The 24515-nt window shown below is 44.2% G+C and overlaps 2 protein-coding genes across 2 annotated transcripts; one reads left to right on the top strand and one right to left on the bottom strand.

Moving 5' to 3' along the window:
• Nucleotides 1-1743: 1743 nt before the first annotated feature.
• got1 (glutamic-oxaloacetic transaminase 1, soluble) lies at nucleotides 1744-6811 on the top strand. The gene is made up of 9 exons (XM_061086906.1): nucleotides 1744-1992; nucleotides 3225-3406; nucleotides 3492-3615; nucleotides 3868-3980; nucleotides 4067-4171; nucleotides 4284-4434; nucleotides 4895-5060; nucleotides 5152-5294; nucleotides 5633-6811. The coding sequence occupies exons 1-9, from the start codon at nucleotides 1884-1886 to the stop codon at nucleotides 5770-5772; spliced, it is 1233 nt and encodes a 410-aa protein (XP_060942889.1). The 5' UTR covers nucleotides 1744-1883; the 3' UTR covers nucleotides 5773-6811.
• A 2828-nt stretch (nucleotides 6812-9639) lies between these two features.
• Nucleotides 9640-23313, bottom strand: LOC133020778 (metal transporter CNNM1). The gene is made up of 10 exons (XM_061087486.1): nucleotides 21867-23313; nucleotides 18100-18243; nucleotides 15483-15623; nucleotides 15129-15298; nucleotides 14879-14975; nucleotides 13754-13887; nucleotides 12789-13032; nucleotides 10437-10541; nucleotides 10100-10201; nucleotides 9640-9719 (listed from the first exon to the last, which is right to left on the bottom strand). Exons 1-10 carry the CDS (start codon nucleotides 23311-23313, stop codon nucleotides 9640-9642), a joined length of 2664 nt encoding a protein of 887 aa, XP_060943469.1.
• Between the last annotated feature and the right edge of the window lie 1202 nt (nucleotides 23314-24515).

Below are 24515 nucleotides of genomic sequence, written 5' to 3' on the forward strand. Positions count from 1 at the left end.
TGACTGGCCACTGAGCGGACCCCATTTATTTTTTGAGGGGTCATTTTTAGTAAGTATTAAACATCAGTAAAGGTGTTAACTACGACTCATAAATTCTTTAAGAAACATGCATTCATTTATTAAATGAATAAGCTTTAATGCATTCCACCACATGTAAACCTTGCATGACATCAAACTCACAACAGCTATATTACTGATTGAGTCTAATTAAGAGTAAATAGGACTTAACAGTAACTTACTTTTAAAGAGAAAAACTGCCCATTTCATTTAATTTTTTATTTTAGATTAAAGACGTTTATTGTTACTGCCTCATTAGTTTATAAATATTTTACTGTTGCATCTAGATAAATTGCAGTAATTTAAAATACTTTATACTCTGTTGCTGCAATGCATGTTGTGATCATATTTTTGTGCTTAAACTGTGACTCAGTAACTATTTTGACAGTAACTACGGCTCCTAGATGCATGTGTTGCAGTGAAAGCTGCATTTTCCTGGACAATCTCGTGGAGCTGCAAAGCTGCATAAAATGGAAAAATCCAGGTCAAGTACCTCAAAAGTATTATTAAGTAAATACAGTACTGCAATGGGTAAATTTACTTTATCACATGTTACCAGCCTCCTGAAAGCCAAAGTTTATAAACCATTTTGATCCCTTATTAGAAGTTGAGACTGAGTTAATGCACCCCTCCATTTCTCTGTTTAACCACATGACTAGTTTGAGCCGTGCAACAGCCGCTTCTTCTTCACCAGACAGAAACATCCAGAGTGATCAGTGAGGCCTCAAACACACTGAGCTCTGCCTCCAGTGCAGCTGAAAAGCTTTCTAACTCAGTCTAGCTCCTGGTGGATGGGGAGCAGGTTGAAGTGGCCTTCATTTATCAACGAGCCCTGCTCCTGCTGACAGCTGCAGGGGAAGAAACAGAGGAGCTGGAGGATTAAAGATACGGCTCAGCCAAAGCCCTCCAAACAGAACAGATAAAGATCCTTGCATTAATTTATCCACATAGCTTTAGAAAGAGAGTTAGATAGTGTGGGGGCCCGGCTTAGTGACTGTTCGGGCAGTGTTCAAACATGGTCGTACATGGTGGGATGCAGCCCGACCTTCTGAAACAAAGCTTCCACTGTTAAAGATGAAACCATTTTAGATAATCATCCTGTCTGTGGGTAACTTCACATAAAAGATTATTCATAACTGACTATTCATATTGTTTTATACAAACAATTGTTTAAATATAATGTAATGTAATATAGTATAACGTTATATAGCATAATGTAGTATAAAGGCATTTGATGTAATATAGTATAATGTAATATAGTAATATAATATAATATAATGATATATAAAATAATATTATACAAAATAATATAATATAATTCAGTATAATTTAATATATTGCAATATAGTATGATGTAGTATAATGTCATGTTATATAATAAATTAATTGAATATTAATTCATGTTATGTGATGCATGGAAGACTAAAGAAACTTCGTTAGCAGGGTTATGGCCCCATCTTGTGGCCAAATCTTTTATTGCACTAAAATCCCCGCCCACCGGCTTTCATTTGTCAGGCTGTCAGTCAAGCTTCATGTGACGTCATTGGTCCAAGGCTCCTGCGCGTGCGTTTTCATTAACTTTGACCTGACCGGGAGCAGCGCTGTGATTGGCTGGGCACAGACCTCTGCATCTCTATTGGTGGATCCGCTCACGCCCACTTTCCCTCCTCTCGAACCCTCCCTGGAGGAGCAGCTCCTCTCGTCCCGTCCACTGTCCCGGTCACTGCTCCTCCTCTGTCCCGGTCACTGCTCCTCCTCTGTCCCGGTCACTGCTCCTCCTCTGCCCGCTGCCCAGTCCACAGCCTCCGGTGAAACCAGCTCCAGTCATGTCGGTGTTCAGCGAGGTTCCTCAGGCCGCCCCCGTGGCCGTGTTCAAGCTTTCGCAGGATTTCAACAACGACCCGTGTCCGGACAAGGTGAACCTGGGAGTGGGAGGTGAGTGTGTGAACTCGGTCCAGAGTCAGAGGATGTGAAAGGGGACAAACTTCACTGTGACACCTGTAACGGAGCATTTCCCATATTGTGGATAAGAAGTGTGAAAAATGTATGTTTTCTATGTATCACTTGTTATTAACTGACAGGGAGATTGTGACCTGAACCATTAACTAGTTCATCAGACCCTATTGATTGTAAATAAAATGGATCTGCCCATTCAAACCAGACCATTGACTTGTTGTTAATGTTTGATTGTTATGTAACAGTGTAATACACCCAGTGCACTCCTCTCTGATCCTCGCTGGTTTCCTCTCTCTCTCTCCCCCTCTGCACTGTAATGACCTGTTCTGTGTGGACCAGGCAGTCGATTGGATTACTGCTCCCTCACTGGAGCCAGAACGAGCTACTGACAGGAGTTTAAATATGTGTGGATTAGTCATGCTTCTCTTCCAAAGCAAGCAAATGGCATATTTCAGTCCTCGGCATGACACGTTGCTGTGTTAGTCTTATTGGAAGAAGTAATCCTTCTTGCTTACATGGCAAAGGAACAGCCAGGCAGGAACGAGGCTACCTGAGTCCCATGATTAGTTTGGTAGGCTGAGGCCTGTTAATCCCCTTCTCTCTGTACAGTACTCTGCACTGCAGATGGTCGGCAGCTCAGGGGAAACTGGGAAATGTAGGCCGCTCAATATCTAGAGCTACATCTGTCATATCTGCTGACCTGGTGGCAGGAAAAGTCATCTTAAATCGTCTTTTACTGATAATTAGGTTTACATAAAATTAAACAGATCTTATTTTGCTGATTTACTAATTGTGGAAATACTTAAATCTACCAGTATCCATCCCTTTAGGTTTTATCAGGATTTAATACTTTTCATTTTCCTTTTGTACATAACAGGGGATTTTTAAATACTACACATGAGGATTTATAATATTGTGGTCTGTACAATAGATTACAAATAAAGTCACTGTGCCTGGGATCCATTGGTGAGCTGGTCTTTGTTCTTAGGGTATAAAGGTTGTTGTGCTCTACAGTCATTATCAGGTGTTGACTAGAGTTCAACTGGTTAATATATACAGGGAACAATTCATGTCCGTTACAATATCAGTACCAGGCTCAGAGTTACATAATGTTAGATGCTTCTTAAAATGTGAAAAGATCACTGCTGGCTGCAGTGCTTAAAATATACAGTATATGTATCTTAAATATGAACCTTCATTTTTCCTTTCAGCCTACCGGACCGATGAGTGCAAGCCATGGGTTTTACCAGTGGTGAAAAAAGTGGAGAGCATCATAGTGCAGGATGCAACCCTGAACCACGAGTACCTCCCCATCTTGGGCCTTCCTGAGTTCAGATCAGCAGCCTCTAAGATTGCACTGGGAGACGACAGTCCTGCCATCCAGGAGAACAGGGTTTGTGTTCTAAGAGACCATAAGATGTTGTAGATTTGAATATATATTCACATTTAAACTGACTGTCTGTGTCCGTCCCTGCCAGGTGGGAGCTGTCCAGTGTCTGGGCGGCACAGGGGCTCTGAAAATGGGTGCTGAGTTTCTGAGGCGTTTCCACAATGGAAACAACAACACCAAAACACCCGTCTTTGTGTCGGCACCTACCTGGGGTACATCCATGCAAACACAAACACACAGTGTAGCACAGAGTGGAAGCTAACGTACTTCCTAGAAAGTCTCCTTATCAAGGACTTTGATCCTTAGACTCAGACTTTAGATTTAACATGTCAGCGGAGTGCTTTAATATTGGATATTGACTTTTAATCAGTTTTGATGTCAGAAACATTAACAAAACAATCTTCAGCCTTGTATTCAGAGCAAATATAAACAGACAAGTGAGAAAGCTGTGATAATTGTTTCAGAAAATCATAATGCTGTGTTTGCCAATGCCGGATTTGAGGACATCCGTCCATACAAGTACTGGGATGCGGAGAAGAGGGGCCTGGATTTGTCCGGTTTCCTCAGTGACTTAGAGGTAAGAGGAGTGTGATAAGGACTCATGTAATTCTCTGTGGTCGAAAGGAGTTCACAGCACCAATACATCTTGTCTGTCTCCTACAGAGCTGTCCACAGCACTCTGTCTTTGTCCTGCACGCCTGTGCCCATAATCCAACTGGCACAGACCCCACACAGGAGCAGTGGATGCAGATCGCTGAAGTTATGATGGTATAATACACACACACACACTCAGTACTCACACAAGTGTCAGTTTAAGCACACTCAGTGCTGATCACAGGACCGATGATCGTCTGATCTTTCATCGTGTTCTTTTTTCCAGAGGAGGAAGCTGTTTGTGTTCTTTGACTCAGCTTATCAGGGATTCGCCTCAGGCAGCCTGGAGAAAGACGCCTGGGTGATTCGCTACTTCGTCTCCATGGGCTTTGAAATGTTCTGCGCTCAGTCGTTCTCCAAGAACTTTGGCCTCTACAGTGAGTGACCTGTGCATTGTGTTGTGGATCACGTGCTTGTAAAAGTTTGATCAAGAGTGACATTTATTTTAGTGTTAATAAAAAGAATGACAGCTATGAAGAGCTTTATATGGCCTCATTATAACATCAGAAGATTAGATTATGGTGCAGAGAAAATACCAGAAAACTATAGTTTATATGTTATTTCATGGTTGAACTTGAACACAGATGCCACAAGATACTGCTTGTTTGGCCAATTACAACAGAAACAATTTACAGAGAAGGAATCTTGGGATTTCACATTTACCAAGTTGTGGATTGTCCAGAGGGGGCGCTGTTCAGTCACTGCAGTTTTACACAGGCCAACAGTTGTGAGCAGCAATTTAGACTCTATACTGCATGTAGATTAATCAATGTCGCCATCTACAGGATAAGTACTTGCTACACCATTGTTCTAAATGTGATGTGTTTGTCCCATCAGATGAGCGTGTGGGCAACCTGACCATCGTGGCTCGCGATGCAGACAACCTGAAGCCAGTTCTGTCCCAGATGGAGAAGATCGTCAGGACCACGTGGTCCAACCCACCGTCTCAGGGAGCACGCATTGTGGCGGTCACATTAAACTCACCTGAGCTCTTCAATGAATGGTCAGCACAATGTATCACCAAAGAAGCAACAAGTGGTAATGTGAAGTTTTTTCTGACAGGAACTGACTCGTTTCTGTGTCTTTGACTCCAGGAAGGACAATGTGAAGACCATGGCCGACAGGGTCTTGTTGATGAGGGCTCAGCTGAAAGCTAAGCTCCAGACTCTGGGGACACCAGGGACGTGGGACCACATCACGGAGCAGATCGGCATGTTCAGCTTCACAGGCCTCAACAGTGAGTGCAAAGACCATTCAGACATTTTCTCTCTCGCTCAACATCGGGGGACGGACACACACACACACACACAAACATACACACACCTCGGCTGCAGCCCTTTTGGGGAAAAGTCTAGTCCCTATAAATGTTGTCAGTGGATGTGAAAAGGTTATAAACAAATTACCCACATGTTGCACATCTCAGAAGTTGTATGGATTAATTTGCAATTTAAGCATTAGTTCATAATGCAACACAAGATATTTTAAACACACAGAGATCTCGACAGGATCTGTAACTATCCCAATAATTATCAACAGATAATTAAATCTGCTTCTTTATGATGTTATCTCCTGCAGCCAAACAAGTGGAATACATGGTGAAGGAGAGACACGTGTACTTAATGGCCAGCGGTCGCATCAACATGTGTGGTCTGACCAGCAAGAACATCAACTACGTGGCCGAGTCCATCCACGAGGCCGTCACCAAGGTCCAGTAGAAGAAGACCACATTACCCACAATCCCCAGCACTTGGTTCCGAGCCGTCCTGATGCCAGGGACTGTGTTTGTGTCCGGCAGATTTCCTGCAGCAAACATCTCATTTGCACAAATATACCGACAGCTCATTGGCTCCGTCTCCCTCTTCTCTTCAGTGTTTGTGCTAAACTAGGCTAACACACATCCAGGACCTATGTCTCTGCTGAAAACAGAGAAGGTGGTTTAAGTATTGATCCTCTCATCTATAAAAATATGGGAACTATTCCTTTAAATGATTACGTCCATAATTCCCCCACAGCTTCCTCTGTGTGTGTGTGTGTTACTTACTCACAGTGTGTTTTTTTGTCCAGCCTGTTCTGTTCGGTTAGTGATGTGTCATTACTAGGACCTTCTGGAGGGTTAGAACGTCTGTGGCTGTGTTATGATTATCTCAGTGCTGACTCACCTGTCTAAAAATGTTGAATGTCATACTGTTGATTCATCCATTCCAAGTGTTAACCACACGTTTCCAATCAGCATATACAAATACCGTGCTTAAGTAACAATATAACAGCCATTAGCTGTTAGCATGGCCAAACTGAGTAAATGTAGCTGTGATCAGGAAGCGTTTACCACCTCCGTCAGGAATTAAGTAGCTGTAGTATGTTTATTGCCCGATGAAATGTGAATAAGAGATGCTCAGGAAGATATTTTAACTTGAACTATGACATTTATTAATTATACTGTCCTGGACCCAAAGGGGCAACGCTAATTACCTCACTTCCAATCGTTACTTAATGCAGTGTTTGTATTCTGAGGCATTAAACTGCCCTGAAAGTCATCTCAGTGTCTCCTGCTGCCGGTTGAACGTTGAGTTGTTGTTAGTTTGCACAGTGATCGTCTGAACTCTTACGTAAGACTCAGGTCAATTGCACAAACACACTAATGATTAACCCGTTTGCTATTGTAGCACAGTGCACAATCTGCAGCAGTCAGACTGTTTAGAAAGTGCCCTGAATAATTTGCCATTTTAACTACTCTAATAAAAACTGTTAATAGTGTTTGTATTGTTCATATATATTTTTGAGTTGATGTGGATTCAAGGATATGGTTTGTATTCATGCAGCAACTCTCACAAGCCTCTGTACAAATAATGTGATTGACCCTGAAAATAGACATAAATAGAAACAAAAAGTACACAAGCAATAGTTAATTTAATTTATTAATAATTCATTTGTCCCTTGTGCCGGGCATATACTCTCCCTTTTCATATCTTTGGGCGACTTATATAATTTTTACATTACAAAATGTGACATTGCCGGTTTATCCTGTACAAACAGTCCTTGCAGCTATGAATATAAATCTGTGTAAACCAACCAACAAAATCGGTGAAAGCTGTGACTGTTTCTAAATCACACAAATCCTCCTGGCTCTGAGTCAGTGGTCACATCAGAAGACCTCCGCTTGTGTGTTCAGTGTATACAGACAGATCAATGTGAATAGCTTAGCAGTGCAGTCTCCTTTGTACTTCCACAGGCAGAATGAATTATACCGCTGAATGTCCCCAAACACCACCCGCGTGTGTTTGAAAAGAGGTGGTGGCTTGACGTCAGCGTGCGTCATATTGCTTTCCTCTTTCAAACGTACTTCTGTCAGCTCCCTGGAGCAGAGAACCTGCCAAGATTTCACAATGCAGATAAGCACAGTCCAACCTGTGCCTGTAGATTCCCCCGGCTAGAAACAATCAAGTTATTTCTTTATTATGAAAGATCTAACCAATCAGGCTATTATTGCACTATTTCTTTTCTATAAGAATGGCTTTAAAGTTTCCCTCAGTGAGCAGCGTTCATGGCCTCCCCCCCCGTACTCCTCAGGTCAGACAGTACCTTTGACCTCACTTCCCCTATCTGAGACAATTTGGCTTCATTTCTGGATCGCAAGTGGAAACCTGTAATCTATCTTTCTATACAGTCGATGGCTAGTAGTAACAGTTAAAACATTATTATTATTATAAAAAAACTTTTAAATGCAGTTGTGCTTTTTCTCAACTCTAAAAGTTAAGCCTCCAGTCTCTGTGGAGGTTATTTTAGTATCTACGGTTGTGTAAGATTTCACTATGTCACACACTGCACCTCTGTGGGGAGACGTCAATGCAGATCGGTATCATCCTATTCATGCATCCTCTTACGTAAGCATGCACATGGAAAAAGACGGGTTTCTACAGGGAGAATATCCTAAGGTAAGAAGCAGCATTAACAAACATGCAAGTATAGCAACTACTCTTCTTCATCGTTTTGCACCCATGTCCCAAAACCCCCCCAAACCCCCTAGCTTATTTTAAATAGTGTACACAGCTTACTGACAGACCCTGTGAGAGACGAACTGTACACAGACAAGTGGCTAATGTGGTAGCTAGTGGTAAGAAATTAAAATTCCATTTAAAAGGGATGCTAATGATTTCTTTGAATTGTGGTAAGATGAAGAAAATGGTGGAGCGATGAACACTGAGACTGTGTTTATAAAGCTACATCCACAGAAAGAAGGGTGAGTTTTAAAGGGACGACAGTCAAAAAACAAAGTAAATAAAACGCATGCATTGAAGTTAAGAGAGATTCATGTAAGTCATGATCTGTCTCAACAGGGACTTCTAAAGTGATTCTTTGGACTTTCAGACTAACTCTTAATATTTCCTGTTTTATTTTTATATCTTTTATCTTGTGTGATAATTGGGTGTTTAACTTGCTGTCTTTGTCTATTTTCTCTCTCTTCAGATCCACCTGTGCCCAATTATCCCGTCCTCCCCCGTGTATTTGAGCCGCAGCGCTCCGAGTCCTCGTTGTCACTTTGTCTGTTCTGTTCTCCCCGGTGTTCCCTTGTGCTCCTCTTGTGCTCCTGTGAGTTTTCTGTTGGACCAGCTCCCTGCTCTGAGTTATTTTAGTCTACTCCAGCCCTTGTTGTCTTCCATTTGTCTCATCTGTGTGCAAGAGTGTCTGCAGTTGGGTCCTGAAAACTTTAGTCTGTGGTATTGCGGTGATGAATTCAAGCATTTTACAGTCTCTACATTGACTTATATTATTTATATATATATATTGCTATCTGAAATATTACTTTTAGTAATTCTGGCACTTGTATAAGAAATCAATTAAGAAATTGTGTTTTTTTTCTGTCTCAGGATTGTGCATTCCTCTCAACACTTGGTCATTGCACAACAAGGGCGTCTTTCAAGCTGTAATTCATTTATGGCTTTTTAAGAATATCTTTGTTCTTTTAACTGGGTGTAAAAAATTGTGCTCTTGTCGGGAGGCTGATGTGTGTGTCGGGCTGTGTTGGCAGTGGCAGCCTCGTGGCAGCGTTAGGAACGTTCCCTGTGCAGACATGATTCCAGTATTTGGGAACTTCCCCATAGTGAAACATTATTAATACTTGTGTATTCATTGTTCAAGTAAAATATTTAAAGCCCATGATGATTGATCTCCTTAAATTAAATTGCAAGCTATGAATCAGTTTCAGGAACACGTATGTCTTGAATGGAGATGATTGAATGTGAACGTTATGAATAGAACAACCATTGAAAAGGTAAAGTGGACACTGTTTTCCCCATTAACTACAAAACGTTTGAGTAAAACCTGCTAGGATCCGTGCAGTCCAGAGTAAGGCTGGATAAATCCAATAAGTCCAAGTACTCATCAAGGGTGAGACGTCAGGCAGAGGTGGGACAGGGTGTGGGTCTGTGGGGACCTGAGAATTATCGGTGTCTACAGCAGAGAGGATAAGGATGGCTCAGTCTCCTGAGAGTCGAGGAGGGAGTTTACGGAGGAGCGGTTGTTTACTGAGGTGGATGACGAGGATGAAGATGTGGGCTTTGTCCCTCTTCCTCGTTGCCGCTGTGCTAGCTCGTCACCGGTGGTCTCTCCAAGCCCTCCTCCAAACTGTAATCTCCTTCCCGAGACTTTTTCCTCCTTTTGTTACCTAGAAACGGAGAACAAGCTGTAATTCAGGACATCACAGGTTCAAATAGCTGCCGGAAACTAAAGCCAAGCAGTTTTCTTCTCTTTATATTTGCCTTACTCTGAACTAAAGCCACATTTATCAAACTACGTCAATAATGCCCTCAGATGAATGAATAGAAATAAATTAGTCACACCGTCTCCGAGCCAACAAGGACAGATGCATCTGGAGAATCTGCTCTGCAGGTCTCACAGCCGAGGGACGCGACACAAAACCAGTTGCTAAGATACACCTGCTGCTGTTGCTATGCCTGACAGAAAAGTTTGGGCACATCTGACGGCATGTGTGTGGGCGGCAGCGCGTTGGCAATGCGTCGGCGTTGCGACAAATGTCTCACTCACTGAGTTTACGCAAGAGTTTCTTTCCGATCGTCTCCTCGGAGCTGGACAGAGACACAGAGCTGATGAGAGGAGAGGTGGACGGCTGAGACTCCGCAGGCACATCTGAAAAGAGATGAGCAAGATGGAGAGGTTGAAGTGGAAATGACAAAACAGACCTATAGTGAGGTAGGTATAGAGCCCAAAAAGGTACATTTCACTGCAGGAGAGAAGTTGTCACAGCAATAAATATATATTAAAAAAATATTGGCTTATGACATATTTTATGACTAATTATTCTTATTATTATTTATTTTTTGTGACTTTTGTCTTTTTTACCATGTCAGGACTAAGCACTAACCATCCTCTACATAACTTTCTGGTCTGTCCTCGTGAATGTAGGGAATCTCATCCATGCGGAGGAACACGGAATCGTTGGGACTCCTCTGCCCATCAGATTTACTGCCTGTGAAGAGAGAATAAAACCAAATCAGCTGTAATCCAGTTGCAATAGCCACATAACAACTGGTTTGTAGCTCTGCCTATAGAGGGAGGTAGAGAGCTAACTGTTTATCAGTCCGTGGGAACTACTTCAGTGGTAAACAGTTATGGGTTGAAAATATTAGGTTTAACATCCAATTAATGCTGGACTACAACCGATGGAGGAGGCTCAGGTCAAGGACATTGGGCAAAAGACTGCCCCCAGCAGCCCCTTGTCCCCCCTTTTCTGAATTTATGCACCCTGATTCATTGCACTGCACCTCACATGTGACAGAAAACACCAGATCACGTTTATGAATCTCTGTTTTTGCTTTTTCCCGATGATTCTCTGAATGTGTCCAATATTGTTCAGTTGTAGACTAATCCAATGTTTTTATGAACAACAGGGGAAGAACATGACCTTTCTGAAGAACCTCTTTCTAACTCTGACTTGATTCTCTATGTTGATTGGTCCTCTTCACGTGACCCTGTCTCTGGTACTAACTGTGTTGGTTTTTCTGTTTGTTCAGATAACGGTGTTCTCCTCTCGAGTTCTCTTCCTCATAACCTCTCGGCCCAGACAGCATGGAAGTATGCAAATTGGCTCCTGGTAAAACCCTACACTGACTCCAGATATGTATTCAGTGTAATGATTTTGACGCCCTTTGGCAAAACAGAAACTTCCTCACATCTTCAAATGTACAAGACATATATATGCTACGGATGTGGTGTTTCGGGGCAATGCTGCTGCTAAATCTGTGGCTCGCCTACCACTTCCTCTTTCAAACAACAGGCTGAGAAACTCATTATTTAAAATCTCATGATAAATTTCCACAACAATAACCTGACAAGTTTCCATCGACAACCAACAGAAATATCTGTCCAATAATTGTCCTTAATGTCGCTAACACAAACGTACACAAAGTGGGTTGCATGTTACACTCAGTGTAAGACAGATGGTGTGTAGGAAATCCGTTAAGCCTCGAAACCAGTACTGATTGGCTGATGCCACATTTGCACCAGTTTTGTGTGAGTGAACCTCCGTCTGTGTTCAAGTTATAGATTCTTCCTTTGCAGAAATCTTAAATATAGACTGCTATTTGTCTTAGGCTATTTTTAACTTCTGTGCTATTTCTTATCCTATATAATTATGTAGACAAGAGCTAATGTTTGAACTGTGACCTGAGGGACTTCATCGTGTGTGAACTTTGATTAATTATTCAACATCTTCATTCATTTTCTCATGATTTTAATCTTCTGTTTTGAAAAGGTTGGTATTAGTCCTTGGTTCGGTGGCCCTACCAGCTCAAAGCACTGCAACTTAAGAAAACACAAACAAAACAAAACACTTCACTTGTAATGTGAGTATTTGGCAGAGTTGTTAGTATTTGTTAGTAATGTAAGTATTTGACTGTTTTGCGAGTATTTAGCAGGGTTGTGTAAAATTTGGTTTGTGTGTTGCTGGTATTTGGTTGTGTTGTGAATGTTTGGTAGTATATTGAGTATTTGGCTGTGTTGACAGTTTTGTGTATGTTTTGGTTGGTGTGTTGCGGGTTTATGCATTTTCCTTATGTCACACGTGTGTTGACAAATTGATGATGTTTTCTCCATTCGCTTTATTTGAGCTCTCAGGGCCACAGTTTTTTTCTTAAACTTTTACATTTGGCAAACTTACAATTATTGCATGGACAATACGTTATGCAGATGGGGTGGATCGAGCCGCCGACCTTCTGGTTGGAGGACGACCACTCTACCCCTCAACCACAGCTGCCCAACTTGTCATCAGATCATACTTTTCCAGGTTGCTGCAGAGTATCATATCTTTAGATCAATCATGTATTGGTCCTTTCAGACAGGTTCTTGGCCCCTGGCCCATGAATCATTCCATCAGTGTGTTTGATTCTTTGAATCTCCTCTTTCTTCCTCTTCAAAATAAACCTCTACCAGCATGAATCCGAAAATTCTTATTGAGCCTCATGGAGCTGGATTATCATTTACATTTCAGGGACAATACAACAATACACCAATTGTTCAGGTTAAGTGCTGTACTGCTCCATAAGCAAAGGGAAATATGGAAAGTACATTTTGAAGGATGATGCATCAGGCTGTTGATGAGCATTATTTTGTGTCAGTTTCTATCAGTAATTATTAAATCCTATTAAGAGAAAACAGTTGACATTTCCATGGCATAGTTTATATAATCACCACACTGTTGTTAAGCTTCTCTACTTACGCACGATACGGTTTCTCTCATTGAGCCGGGACGTGTTGCACAGGGTGCCGGGGGGGTGGAGATGTGCAAGGCGAGCCAGCCCCATCCGAGTGTGTGTGTTTGTGAGGGGGAGGGCGATGCTGTGCGAGCGGACCTCTGGGCCCGAGGGCCTCCCTTTGGCATCAGGATCCAATGGGTCCGGTGTCTGAGGGGAGCGGTCCATCCTGGAGGCCATCAGGGCGTTCTGGTAGTGGTTCCTGGTGATCTGTGGCGATACAGAAAGCAAATATTCATCAGCATCCGATCTGCACGTGCACGGCTGACTACAGTAGACAATCGCAGTGGGCGTGGACGAGGAGGAAACTTTGACTCTAATAGTGAGAGGGGAGGAGAGGTGAAGTGAGAGGGCACATCCGTCATTTGAGGCTAGAATATTCATGGTTCAAATGGAGCACAATTACCCGCAGTGATTAGAGGAAGGGAGAGTGGAGGGAGAAAGAGAGAGAGAGAGAGACAGGATGTCTGCGTTCAGTCAGAAACTGCGATTGAGACATTTCAAAGGGAAACGCTGCAGCAGAGGAAGAGTTAGCATTTGGGGGAATTTTGAAGATTCAGCTGTGAGAGCTGCAGTTGTTTTTATTGGTGCTCTCAAATGTTCCCCTCCTCAAGCAGGAAATTATACATTTAATTGTAGTGAGATAACCTCCGCCAAGGTGGTCATGTATTCGTATGCATTATGGTTTGGGTTAGTTTGTTTAGTTGTTTGTTTGTTCGCAGGATTACACAAAATTAGGAAAATGATTTCCATGACATTTTGTGGAGGCATGAAGCATGACCCAAGGAAAAATAAATCATGTTTAAGAGACTGATATTTATGAGTGTGTGCAATTTGTTGCAGATCCAAATAATAAAGTTTCATACGGAGACTGTACTGAGCGTCATTCTAGTTATATACACAACGGCATGAAGCTTTTTCTGTGTGTGACCTTGATGATCTGCAGGTCCGTGAGCTGTCGAACGGAGTAGTCTGGTAAATAGATCCCTCCTCCTGTAGTGAGCTGACCCAAGCTGCTCCCACTCAATAATGAATCTGATTGGTTCAGACCACTGTACCTGTGACCTGGACAGAGCAGAAGAAGAAAATAGTCAGTAGTTTGCAGTTTGGTCATTCATGCATCATTACTAATGCAACATGCTCTTTAATTTTTCCAGTTTTTGTCCAAGGTCTCCAAGTGTTTCTCCAAGGGTTAATAAAATGTAAATAAAATACTGTTTTCTCTACTTTCCCTTTTGATTCACACTAAAATTACCTATTTCAACACCAGCCGCTTATTGACAGACCCTCTCTCACACTGTTAACATTATAATCTCTTTCTATATAGAATCGTGCTTTTAGAGATGCAACACATAAAAAAGAGAGCGGAGGGAAAACTCTAAAATTCAGAGGCAACTATAGATTTCCAGCGAACATACTTTAAAATTATCCATTCACCAAGCACCAGCTGCTTATTGTGAAGCAGTGACTCAGAGAGAGAGAGTTTTTAAAACAGTATGAGGTGCTGCTGAGGAGTAAATTCAGTATCCTAAAGACAGATGAAGGGATTTTTAATGGGGTCTTCAAATAGCTTTAAGTTCCCCCCCGAACATCACACATGAGAGGCGGAGAGAGAGAGAGAGAGAGAGAGAGAGAGAGAGAGAGAGAGAGAGAGAGAGAGAGAGAGAGAGAGAGAGAGAGAGAGAGAGAGAGAGAGAGAGAGACAGAGACAGAGACAGAGACAGAGACAGAGACAGAGACAGAGACAGACTTTCTGCTTGCGCTGCAGTCTTAGCTGGATTTCATGTAATCCTGTGCAGGTCATGTCCTTCCACTGGGAAATTCTCTGAAATCACTTCTTTTAATTACTTACTTCCCACGGCTGCTGCTGCTGCTGCAGAGTGATGCTGCACAAACACAGGCTGGGATTCAGACTGTAAAAACACGTGCAGCTCCTGCACTGCATTAGCTTTATGAGCAGATCTCTCCCTGTTACTGTCGTCATCATAACCATCATGCTCAATGTGAGTGCCCCAGAGTTATTGAGCCATATCGCTTCATGTGCACGCTTACTTACCGAGAGGCAGTGGGATGAGTGCTGGCATGCCGTAATATGAAAAAACTCCATTTTCAAAGCGGAGAGCTTCCGTTCCGATCTCCACCTCCACCCGCCCCTGCAACATTAACAAGGCCATGTACACATTAAGGTCTGGGCCTCATGGTGTGAGTTCTGAATTGATTACTCGTCTAATGGAGCTTCCCACATAGCAACACATAATAATTATAACAATACCAAACACAGCTTCACACTCTTTTTGTCGGTTTACCTGCAGGATGAGGACGAAGTAGTCGACGGGTTTGTTTCTCTGGAAGAGGTAGTGTTGAGGAGCGTGCTTGTTCTTGGGGTTGAACTTGAGCTCCTGCACAATGCTGGGATGTTTAATGAGACGCAGCAAGATCTTCTCTGACAGGTGACACGGCCTGAAGGGCTCCACCTCTGCAAGACAGATTCAAGTAGACACACAAGCCCACACGCACAAAAACAAGAGTCAGAGTAAGAACACCGAGGTCCCTGTTATGGCTCCTTATCCCTGTTCTATCCTGTGATCCAATGTTCACATATCATCTGAACACAATACACACACACACACACGTGCATGAACACACACATGAAATGCTACCTGTGGCCAAGAAGCGGTGGGTTGCGAGCAGCAGCTGCGGCGAGACCTTCACCTTCAGCTCATTTTCTCCCAGTTTAAAGATGGAGAAATCCTGTGGTTTCCTCTCCTGGGTGGACACTCGTCTTTTGTTCCGATTATCAGCTGTGAACACACAAACAGCTGATTGAGGGGAAAGTGCTTCTCTTTCATTAATTTGGTTTGTGAGATAATCCAGATAAATACAGTGTTCTCATGCACTACAGCAAATTAGCTTTGACTTTGAGGTCTCACTGACCTTATTAGCTGATGCAGCTTTTTATGCGTCATGCTAACTAACACCACAGATGGAAAGGATTTCTCTCGGTAATTTTATTTACGGATACAGATCGCGTGAGATTATCCTGCGCACTGCAAACACACCTCTCATTGATAAACAGACTTATTCTCCACAGATGAGGAGCATTAATAAATGATATAGTATTAAATGCATCAAAGCTGCAGCCGGAACAGCTGGTGCTATAAATGCCTGAAGTGCAAAGTCTGGAGAGATGAGCTCCCACTTTGCTCTAAATACATATATACGCACATAATTATGCACGTGCAGACACACACTCACACACACAATAGAAGGGTTTGTGCAACCACACACGTGCACATGACAGAGGCCGCTCCGCACCATCTGCATGTAATTAAAACTGCAGCACACAATATAACTATACGTCCCTTTCTTCTTGGAGCAGGTTTTTATTTTAGAAGCATATAATTCAAAGTTAATAAAAAGCATATTATATAAGTTTTTTCCCACGATGTAAATAGTGAAACTCAAAGTGTGGAGCAGATTGGATGTGAAATGATATTGGCATTTGAGTTCCGCTCTGTGGAGGCAGAGCCTTTCCTTCCAGCCAATTAAAGATGAGCGGATTATGGTGATTATCTGTGAGGCCGGGACATTTATTCACATGATTTAATTATGCATTAGGAAGGAACAGCAGGGGTGGGATGGAGGGATCAATAGTTTAATTAGAAACAGAAGAGAAGAAAGACTTTAAATTACAATGTACTAACTCTACTATAACATCCCTTATAATGACCGATATAAATTATATAAATATTCTGTTGAATTGAACATTTCCCCATGATGTTTCGGACTGTGACGACGCCGGATCGTCCAGAGCTGCAGGTGGAGTGGGCGTCACGGGGAATCAGAGCACACCGCGGCAAGGTGTGCTCTGCCCTTAAAAGGCCTGGTGGATCCGTCTCCCGGGGTCTTTCACACTGCCTCCGGGACGAGGTGGTCTCTCCCAGTAGCTTCCAGCTGTTTCTGTCTGTCTTGTGGAGACTTGTTTGTTGGCTGTTCGGTTAATAAATATCCTGTTAAACTCAACAGTTCACCTGTGTCGTCTCTTCCTTGTCACAGTCGCGAGCCGGGCTGTGACAAATGGGGTCTCGTCCGGGATACGCTTTTCCTCAAGCGTTTGTGAATGATCGGGTAATGTGTGAGTGTTGTCTGACGTCACACACCAAGTCAGCTGTGCGCCTCGTGTTTTGTGAATGAGCGGCGTAGTTTGGTTGTGGAGGAGATGTTCGGGTAGGTGAACTGACGCTATTGTAAATTGGCTTGCTTCTGTATTTCTCCGTGTTGCTGCTGTTCTGTCCCGGTTAGGCTGAAGGGCGGACTTCCTTTGGAGTTCACTGGGGGTTCTGTAGTGTGGTGTGAAAGTGGTAAGAGCAGTTGTCTAGGGAGCACGTCCGAGGCTGCAGGTGGAGTCGCCAGTTTGGTTGCTTCACCGGGTTTGCGGGATTCAGTGCATAAGTACCCACCACAACTAGCACCTGAAGACTAGGGGGGAGATTTAGTCCGTTTTGGTTAGGCAGTCAGCGGGACAGCGCTGCAGTGACGTGTTGCTGTGTACGGCTTGGGAGTGAGACCGCCGGTGCACAGAGTTGTTTGTTCATATTCAGGCAGGTTAGCTGTGTTTTTCAGTCATGGCTACTGTGGATGAGTTCCTGAGGGCTCCGTCAGAGGAGTTATTAAACCACTGTTCGCGTGATCAATTAAAATTAAAATTGCGGATCATTACAAGATGGATGTCGGAGGAGCTGACATTAAGAGAACTAATTGTGTGTAATTCAAATTTGTAATAACATTTTGGGGATCCAAAGGAGGACCCCCATCTTAAGGGAGGGGGTGTGACGACCCCGGATCGTCCAGAGCTACAGGTGGAGTGGGCGTCAGGGGGGAATCAGAGCACACCGCGGCCAGGTGTGCTCTGCCCTTAAAAGGCCTGGCGGATCCGTCTCCCGGGGTCTCTCACACTGCCTCTGGGACGAGGTGGTCTCTCCCAGTAGCTTCCAGCCGTTTCTGTCTGTCTTGTGGAGACTTGTTTGTTGGCTGTTCGGTTAATAAATATCCTGTTAAACGCAACAGTTCACCTGTGTCGTCTCCTCCTTGTCACAGTCGCAATGGGCTGTGACAGGACCCAGAGCTGAACAAACTCAATCAGCGGCTGTGACGAACCGAGGAAAAATCTATTCAGAATGGGAGCTGGAAAAAAATAAAATTGATTCAAAGCTAATGCAACGGTGGCTTTTAAAACCTCAGAGCTTCATAATCAGCATGTTTACACTTTGTACTTACTGTACAGGTCCGTCTCGTCCACGATCTCAGACTTGATGATCTCCTCGATGACGTCCTCCAGCGTGACGATGCCAATCATCTCGTAGAAGGGGTCTCCCTCGCCCTCGCTGTTCACCCTCTGCACCACGGCCAGGTGGGATTTACCTGCAAACGGAGAGAGTGAGTTCAAAAGTGTTTTCAAAATGCCAGCCCGGTGTTAAAGGTAAAGGAGAGAATGAAAGCTGAACAGAGAGGCAATGTAGAGGCAACGTCAGAGGATTAATAAAAACTAGTATGACTCAACAGCCTCCAACTGGAACTGTGAAGTCAAGATGAAAATCAGCATTAATACACCAACAGGAGCTGACAGGCTGTAAACACAGGAGGGGTCTGTCTCTGGGCTTGAATATGTAATTATTTTCCATGTGTGTGTGTGTGTGTGTGTTTGTGAGAGACTCCGACGAAAAAGTAAGTGGACATTGGGGGATTTAGTCTGGAGACACTTTGACAGTTTGGAAATCTTGGCCCATTATGTAAATGCTGCGATTACACAATCAGCCTGGGGATGCCTGCATCTTCTGACTACACTGCCCGCCACTACACGCATGCCACACACACCACAACACACTACACATCCATGAGCTGACCCTGTTCCCACTCAAGTCAGCGTTAGGGTGAACACGACGAGCCTGCCAGATGCGGTGACACACAACTCGCCAGCAGCGTCTGTGGAACGAGACGATAAAGCAGTTGTGACAGGAAATCAACGTCGCCACCAAACACCACAGGAAAACCGGAACAATGGCCGAGACCATTTCCCTTTCTGAAGCAGGAACTGGCTGTGTTGCATGTAGAGGTTTTTTTTTCAACCCATAGAATTTCTTTTTTTTTAAATCAACTATTATGCATTAAGATATGTAGATAATTAAATTCTTGCTTTGTTATGATAGCGCGGCTTTCCTTACGTCACTACCTCCACGACCAAATAAGTTATCTAGCCGAATGTATGACGTCAGCAGGACGCAGATTTCAGCAGAAACACATAAACCGTCTCTGTCCGTCGAACAAAATCAGCGGCTCACATGAGATCGGCCGATTTAGGGAGGGGATCACTGCCAAGGGATAAAATGGATCAAATGCTTTAATCCACTGCAGCAAGGGGAGGGGTGGGGGGGGGGGGGAATCCTGATTGACTGACCGACAGGCGGCCGTCTCCAAACATGAGACTGTGGCTGTGAGAGATTGGCTGAGGTGGACCAGGTTTTTCCTCAGGTCAGCTTGTCTGAAGAGCTCAGGTGAGTCAGAGGTGGACGTGCCCTCAGCTGCCACCGTGCCGGGGAACTGCATGACATCATTTGTATGTTACATAACACTCTTCCAGAAGAGGACACACACACACAACTGACTCAGACGCAGACACACGCACACTCACTTAAAAGACTCACACATGCAGACACACAGGGCCGGGGCGAAAGTGGGTCGGCCATGGATGTTCCTTTTTCAAATGTCTCCGCTCCCCCACTTTCCCAGGCTCCTCCAGTTCATGTTTGAGCTCCTTGTGTTTGTTTTAGATCAGTCACAATATACGTGCATATGATTGTGTTTATTTGCCGTCTGTGTTTTCTGCATATTTGCAGCCATATCGTACATACAGTACCCTGCACTGGATTCATGCATTGTTTATATCATTGCAGCAGCTTTCCTCATGCACATATTACGTCTGTAAAATGATTATGGTTGCCACATACGATGAGTATAAAAGTATTGGATTTGTGTATTTCATAATGTATACATTTTTTTAAGCAGAGTTGTATTTTTTTAGGATTTCTTTCTTTCTTCAACATTATGGAAGATATTGTTTTTACTTTTCACCAGTTTCTGGGAGAATAATTAGTGGATCCTGATGCTATACTTAGGGTGATCATATCTATATGTGTTGGTATGTGTGTGTAATTTAAGGGGATTGTTGGCCGTGAGCAGAGGTGCTGAACCTAGAGCCATTCCAGTGTTTTCATGGGCGTTTTGTTTGTTAGTTAGCTGGACTTACTACTCAACCGATTTCTATGAAACTTTGTGGAGGGTTGGGATATGAACCAAGAAAGAACTCCAGGCTTATTTTTTTCCACTTTCTTTAACATAGTGAGATTGGGTGTTGGCTTTTGTTTGCTGGCTGGTTTGTTTCTTTGTTAGTTAGCAGGATTACACAAAAACTACTGGACGAATTTCCACGAAACTCGATGGAAGGAAGTGTTATGTAAAAAGGAAAGAGCCCATTTCACTTTGGTGCATTACTGGATCAAGGGGTGGACACAGGAATTTGTTTTTATCACTTTCAGTTATGAGTTTGTCTAATTTGGTGCAGATTGATTGAATTTAACAGAACTTTGGGGTCTTGGCGGAGGTGAGTTCCATTCAAGTAAATAATTCTTCAAATAAATTTAACCAAGCATGGCTTTTACTTGTATTGGAGAGTTTTTGTAGTGGTGTATTACCTAATCACTTTTACTTAAGAAAAGGATGGAATGTCTCACCCTAATAAATGTTGCACCAGATTTAGTTTACTCATAAAACATCAAAGCATAAGTGCATAAATTAGAGCCATATATAATTTCCCCTCTGCACAGCATGTTCACAGTTACTGGTGACATTCTCCTCCTCTGCTCTAACACTGACCTCACCCCTGGCCCTCACCCTTCTCAGTGAGGCTTCCTCACAGCTTCCAGCCATGGCTTCCTGGGCAGCAGGAGCCTTTAATCCACGAGAGCCAAGTGGAGAGCGAGGGAAAAAGGTCGGAGATGAATTTTTTATGGCTCTCTCTGCAGGCTTGGATGGCAGCGACCCACAGAGAGGGAGGATGTTCAAAGTCCCCGCAGGCTGACAATATGGTGCCCACCAATAATCTAAAGGTGACGGCTGACGCGACCTTTCCCCCCATTATTTTCCAAACCTGATCTCATGGACCACAGAGCTATCAGTCACAATGCTGGACAATTTGATGACCCCCTGAGCTGTGAGTGGTAATCCAACTCATGATCCAGCCTCATGTGTGCCACCTTTCACACTCTGACCGGAGAAACGCTGAAATATATCGGGCCTCCTTTGTCAATGAAACAGATTTACATCTTAATCCCCCACAGCATCGACCCATGTCAATGAAATCTTTACGTGACCTTTGCTCCAGCGGCTTCAGCGTGTCGCAGTATGTCTCCACTTTACCACATGGAGCTGTCAGAGGAGCAGTTTGAGCTGTTTGACTTCATACAGAGCATGAATTCAGAATCCCACTCAATGTTATCATGCAGAACTGAATGGAGTCCCTGGAGAGAGCGACACACTTTCTGCTCAGCAGTGAACAGATGCTATCATGTGTATGAGAGACAGTTACAATGTGAACACACTTATCAGCAGCGATGCTTATCATAGTAAAGCAGTGGTGTTCTTCGTCTGCTGAAGGAAAACTCAGGAAAGGGGTGATGGGGGTGAGATGAAGTTCACAGAGTTGTTGTCCTGGGAAAATTACTTTAACTACATAAATTCTTGAGCTGGCCTAACCCCATCCTGCTCCATGGCAGCCTCTAACCTCGGCTTGAACCAAGCTCACTGTGTGACACTATATCAGATTTCACATATGGTTCTCAGAGGTTTAGGCCCACTGTGTGTCCATGGAGGGATGCTTTCTCCCCTGAAGTCTTGAATAGACTCTGAGGAGGAAACCTTGTGCCTGTGCCTTATCACGTGACACCTCATTGACTCGGTTTATCAGAGGTCAACAATGGAAAGGGACTCACCTCTTTTGAATTCCTCCAGCATCACATCCAGCTTGGTGTCGTTGAACACGCAGTGCATGGGGTGCTTGTAGAACTGGTTGATGGTCTTCAGAGGGGTGCAGTCGTCGGGGTCCACGAAGGCCAAGTCCTTCACGAACAGGATGTCCACGATGTTGGACCTGTCGTTCTCGTAGACCGGGATCCGCGTGAAGCCGCTCTGCATCACGTCCGACATGGTGCAGAAGTCCAGCACGGAGTCCGAGGACAGCATGTAGCAGTCGGACAGCGGCGTCAGCACGTCCTCCACCGTCTTGGTCCTCAGCTCCAGCGCGCCCTGGATGATGTTGAGCTCCTCCTTGACCAGGTCGTGGTACGGGTCCGTGACGCGCAGCATGGCCACCAGCTTCTCCCTGGTGTAGAAGCTGCTGATCTCTTGGTGCAGCATGAAGTCCAGGAGCTTGGAGACCGGGTAGGCGATGGGGAAGAACAGCAGCATCAGCAGGCGGGTCGCGCACAGGGTCTTGGAGGCGATGGCGAGGCTGTGCCTGGACGCTAAGGAGTGAGGTAAAATCTCACCGATGAAGAAGATCCCCAAAGTGCAGCAGGTAGTTGAGAGAACAGTCATTCCTAAAATCTGGCACATCCACACCACAAAGCAGGTGTTGGTGAGCACGTTGCCCAGCACCACAGTGCACAGGATGTAGTTACCATGTTTACGCACTGACTCGATTTTCCGCGCGTACTTCTGCTCCTTCTCCGTGCCACTGTTCTGCAGGACCCGCAGCTCCACGGGGTCCAGGGCCAGCATGCTGATGTTCAGCCCGCTGCAGAGAGCCGACAGCGCCAAGAGGAGCACCGACACGCCCGCCTGGAGCCACACATCTGCATCTGGAGGTCTCTCCACCACCGCCAACCAGAAGTCTCTGGTCCTGTAGTGTTCCCACCTCACTCCATCGAAGGCGCACATGGAGTAGTATTTGATCACCTCGCCTCTGCGCAGGTCTTTAGCGAGCAGCTCCACCAGCACTGAGTTGTGACTCGATGTGGATCTGAAGGAACCCAGCAGCTCGATATCCGAGCTCCGGGCACTCTCCTCCTCACACGGGTTCCCTCCGGGGCTCAGCTTCTCCTCCGGGTCCGCGCTGCTGTCCCCGCCCGGCTCCTCGATGAACGCGATCCACGGAGCGGCCGGCGCGCTGTCGGGTCTGCCGGTGGCGTGCAGGCTGTTGGGATGCTCCGCGGAGGCTGCGGAGTAGTAAACCCTCAGCATGAAGCGGGTGCCCTCGGTCGCCCTCAGCATCCCGTCCTGCACGGACAGCGCTCCGACCTGCGTGTCCTCCGGCCGGACGCCGAGCAGCGCCTGCGCCGGGGCCGGCGCGGAGGACAGGGTGGACACGGCAAGGAGGAAGATGGAGAGGCGGCGCGGATGCAGGATGCGGAGGAGAGCATCCGCAGCATCCGCAGCCATCATGCTGAATGGACCAGTGAAGGACGCGGGAGAAGTGGGTCACGTGGTCTGCGGATGGGAGAGATGGAGCAGCTGGGTGGCCATACCCATGAAGAAGAGTGGGTAAGATACAGAGAGAGAGAGAGAGAGGGAGAGAGAGAGAGGGGGGGAGAGAGAGAGAGAGAGAGAGAGAGAGAGAGAGAGATAGAGAGAGAGAGAGAGAGAGAGAGAGAGAGAGAGAGAGAGAGAGAGAGAGAGAGAGAGAGAGAGAGAGCGAGAGAGGTGGGGGTGTATCAGAGTCTTAAAAAAAACATTAGTGACGTAGCGCTCTTATTTGCTTCCTGCCACTCTCTAAAAATAGAAGGCAGGAAATGCCCAATCATAAAAATCTAAACTAATAATAAGGCAACAACAATATAAAAATACGCACATTTAGAGCTTTAGCACAAAAACAACATGAAATTTCGAGACTTGAAACTCAGAGTGTGATTAAAATGATGAGTGAGTGATGTTTGGGCAGCTGGAATAGTACACAGATACTACACTGGTTCAATGGCGCCACTAGATGGCAGTACAATCACCTGCTTCACTTCAGGTTCCACTGTAGAAATGTATCCTGGTACAAACTTCAGACTTCTTTTTGAAAAACACACGGGCTGATGTGTGCACGGTTTATTTTACTTTGAAGTATAAAACTAGAAGAAAAAACAACTCCAGCTGTTTCTGAATACACGTCCCTGGAATGATAAAAGAATTGTAATATCAAATTATATTTTAAGAAAAACAAACGTTCATCCCACAGCTTTGAAAAGAAAAAGACTATCACATAAAACTTTTATATCTTATGGAATGTATTACACAAGTTCCAGCTATTAATAGGGCGAATACAGATGAAGTGCAAATGTTAATAATACAAACGAAATATTTATTATGTAAAGAAAGGTCAGAAAAACACTTCTACTAGTACTACTACTACTTATAATAATAATAATAATAATAATAATAATAATAATAATAATAATAATAATAATAATAATAATAATAATAATAATAATAATAATAATAATAATAATGGTAACTAATTATTTCCTGGAACCACACTGTGTAGGTTTGTCACAAGGTGTGAAACTGAAGTGCAGTCGAGCCAAGTGTTAAACAGTGAAATCCGCTCTCTGCTTCCCATCAGCCACACACCCGCAATAAAACTGCGAGAAAAAGACTGC

The sequence above is a fragment of the Limanda limanda genome, chromosome 15, assembly GCF_963576545.1.
Source record: "Limanda limanda chromosome 15, fLimLim1.1, whole genome shotgun sequence".
Lineage (NCBI taxonomy): Eukaryota > Metazoa > Chordata > Actinopteri > Pleuronectiformes > Pleuronectidae > Limanda > Limanda limanda.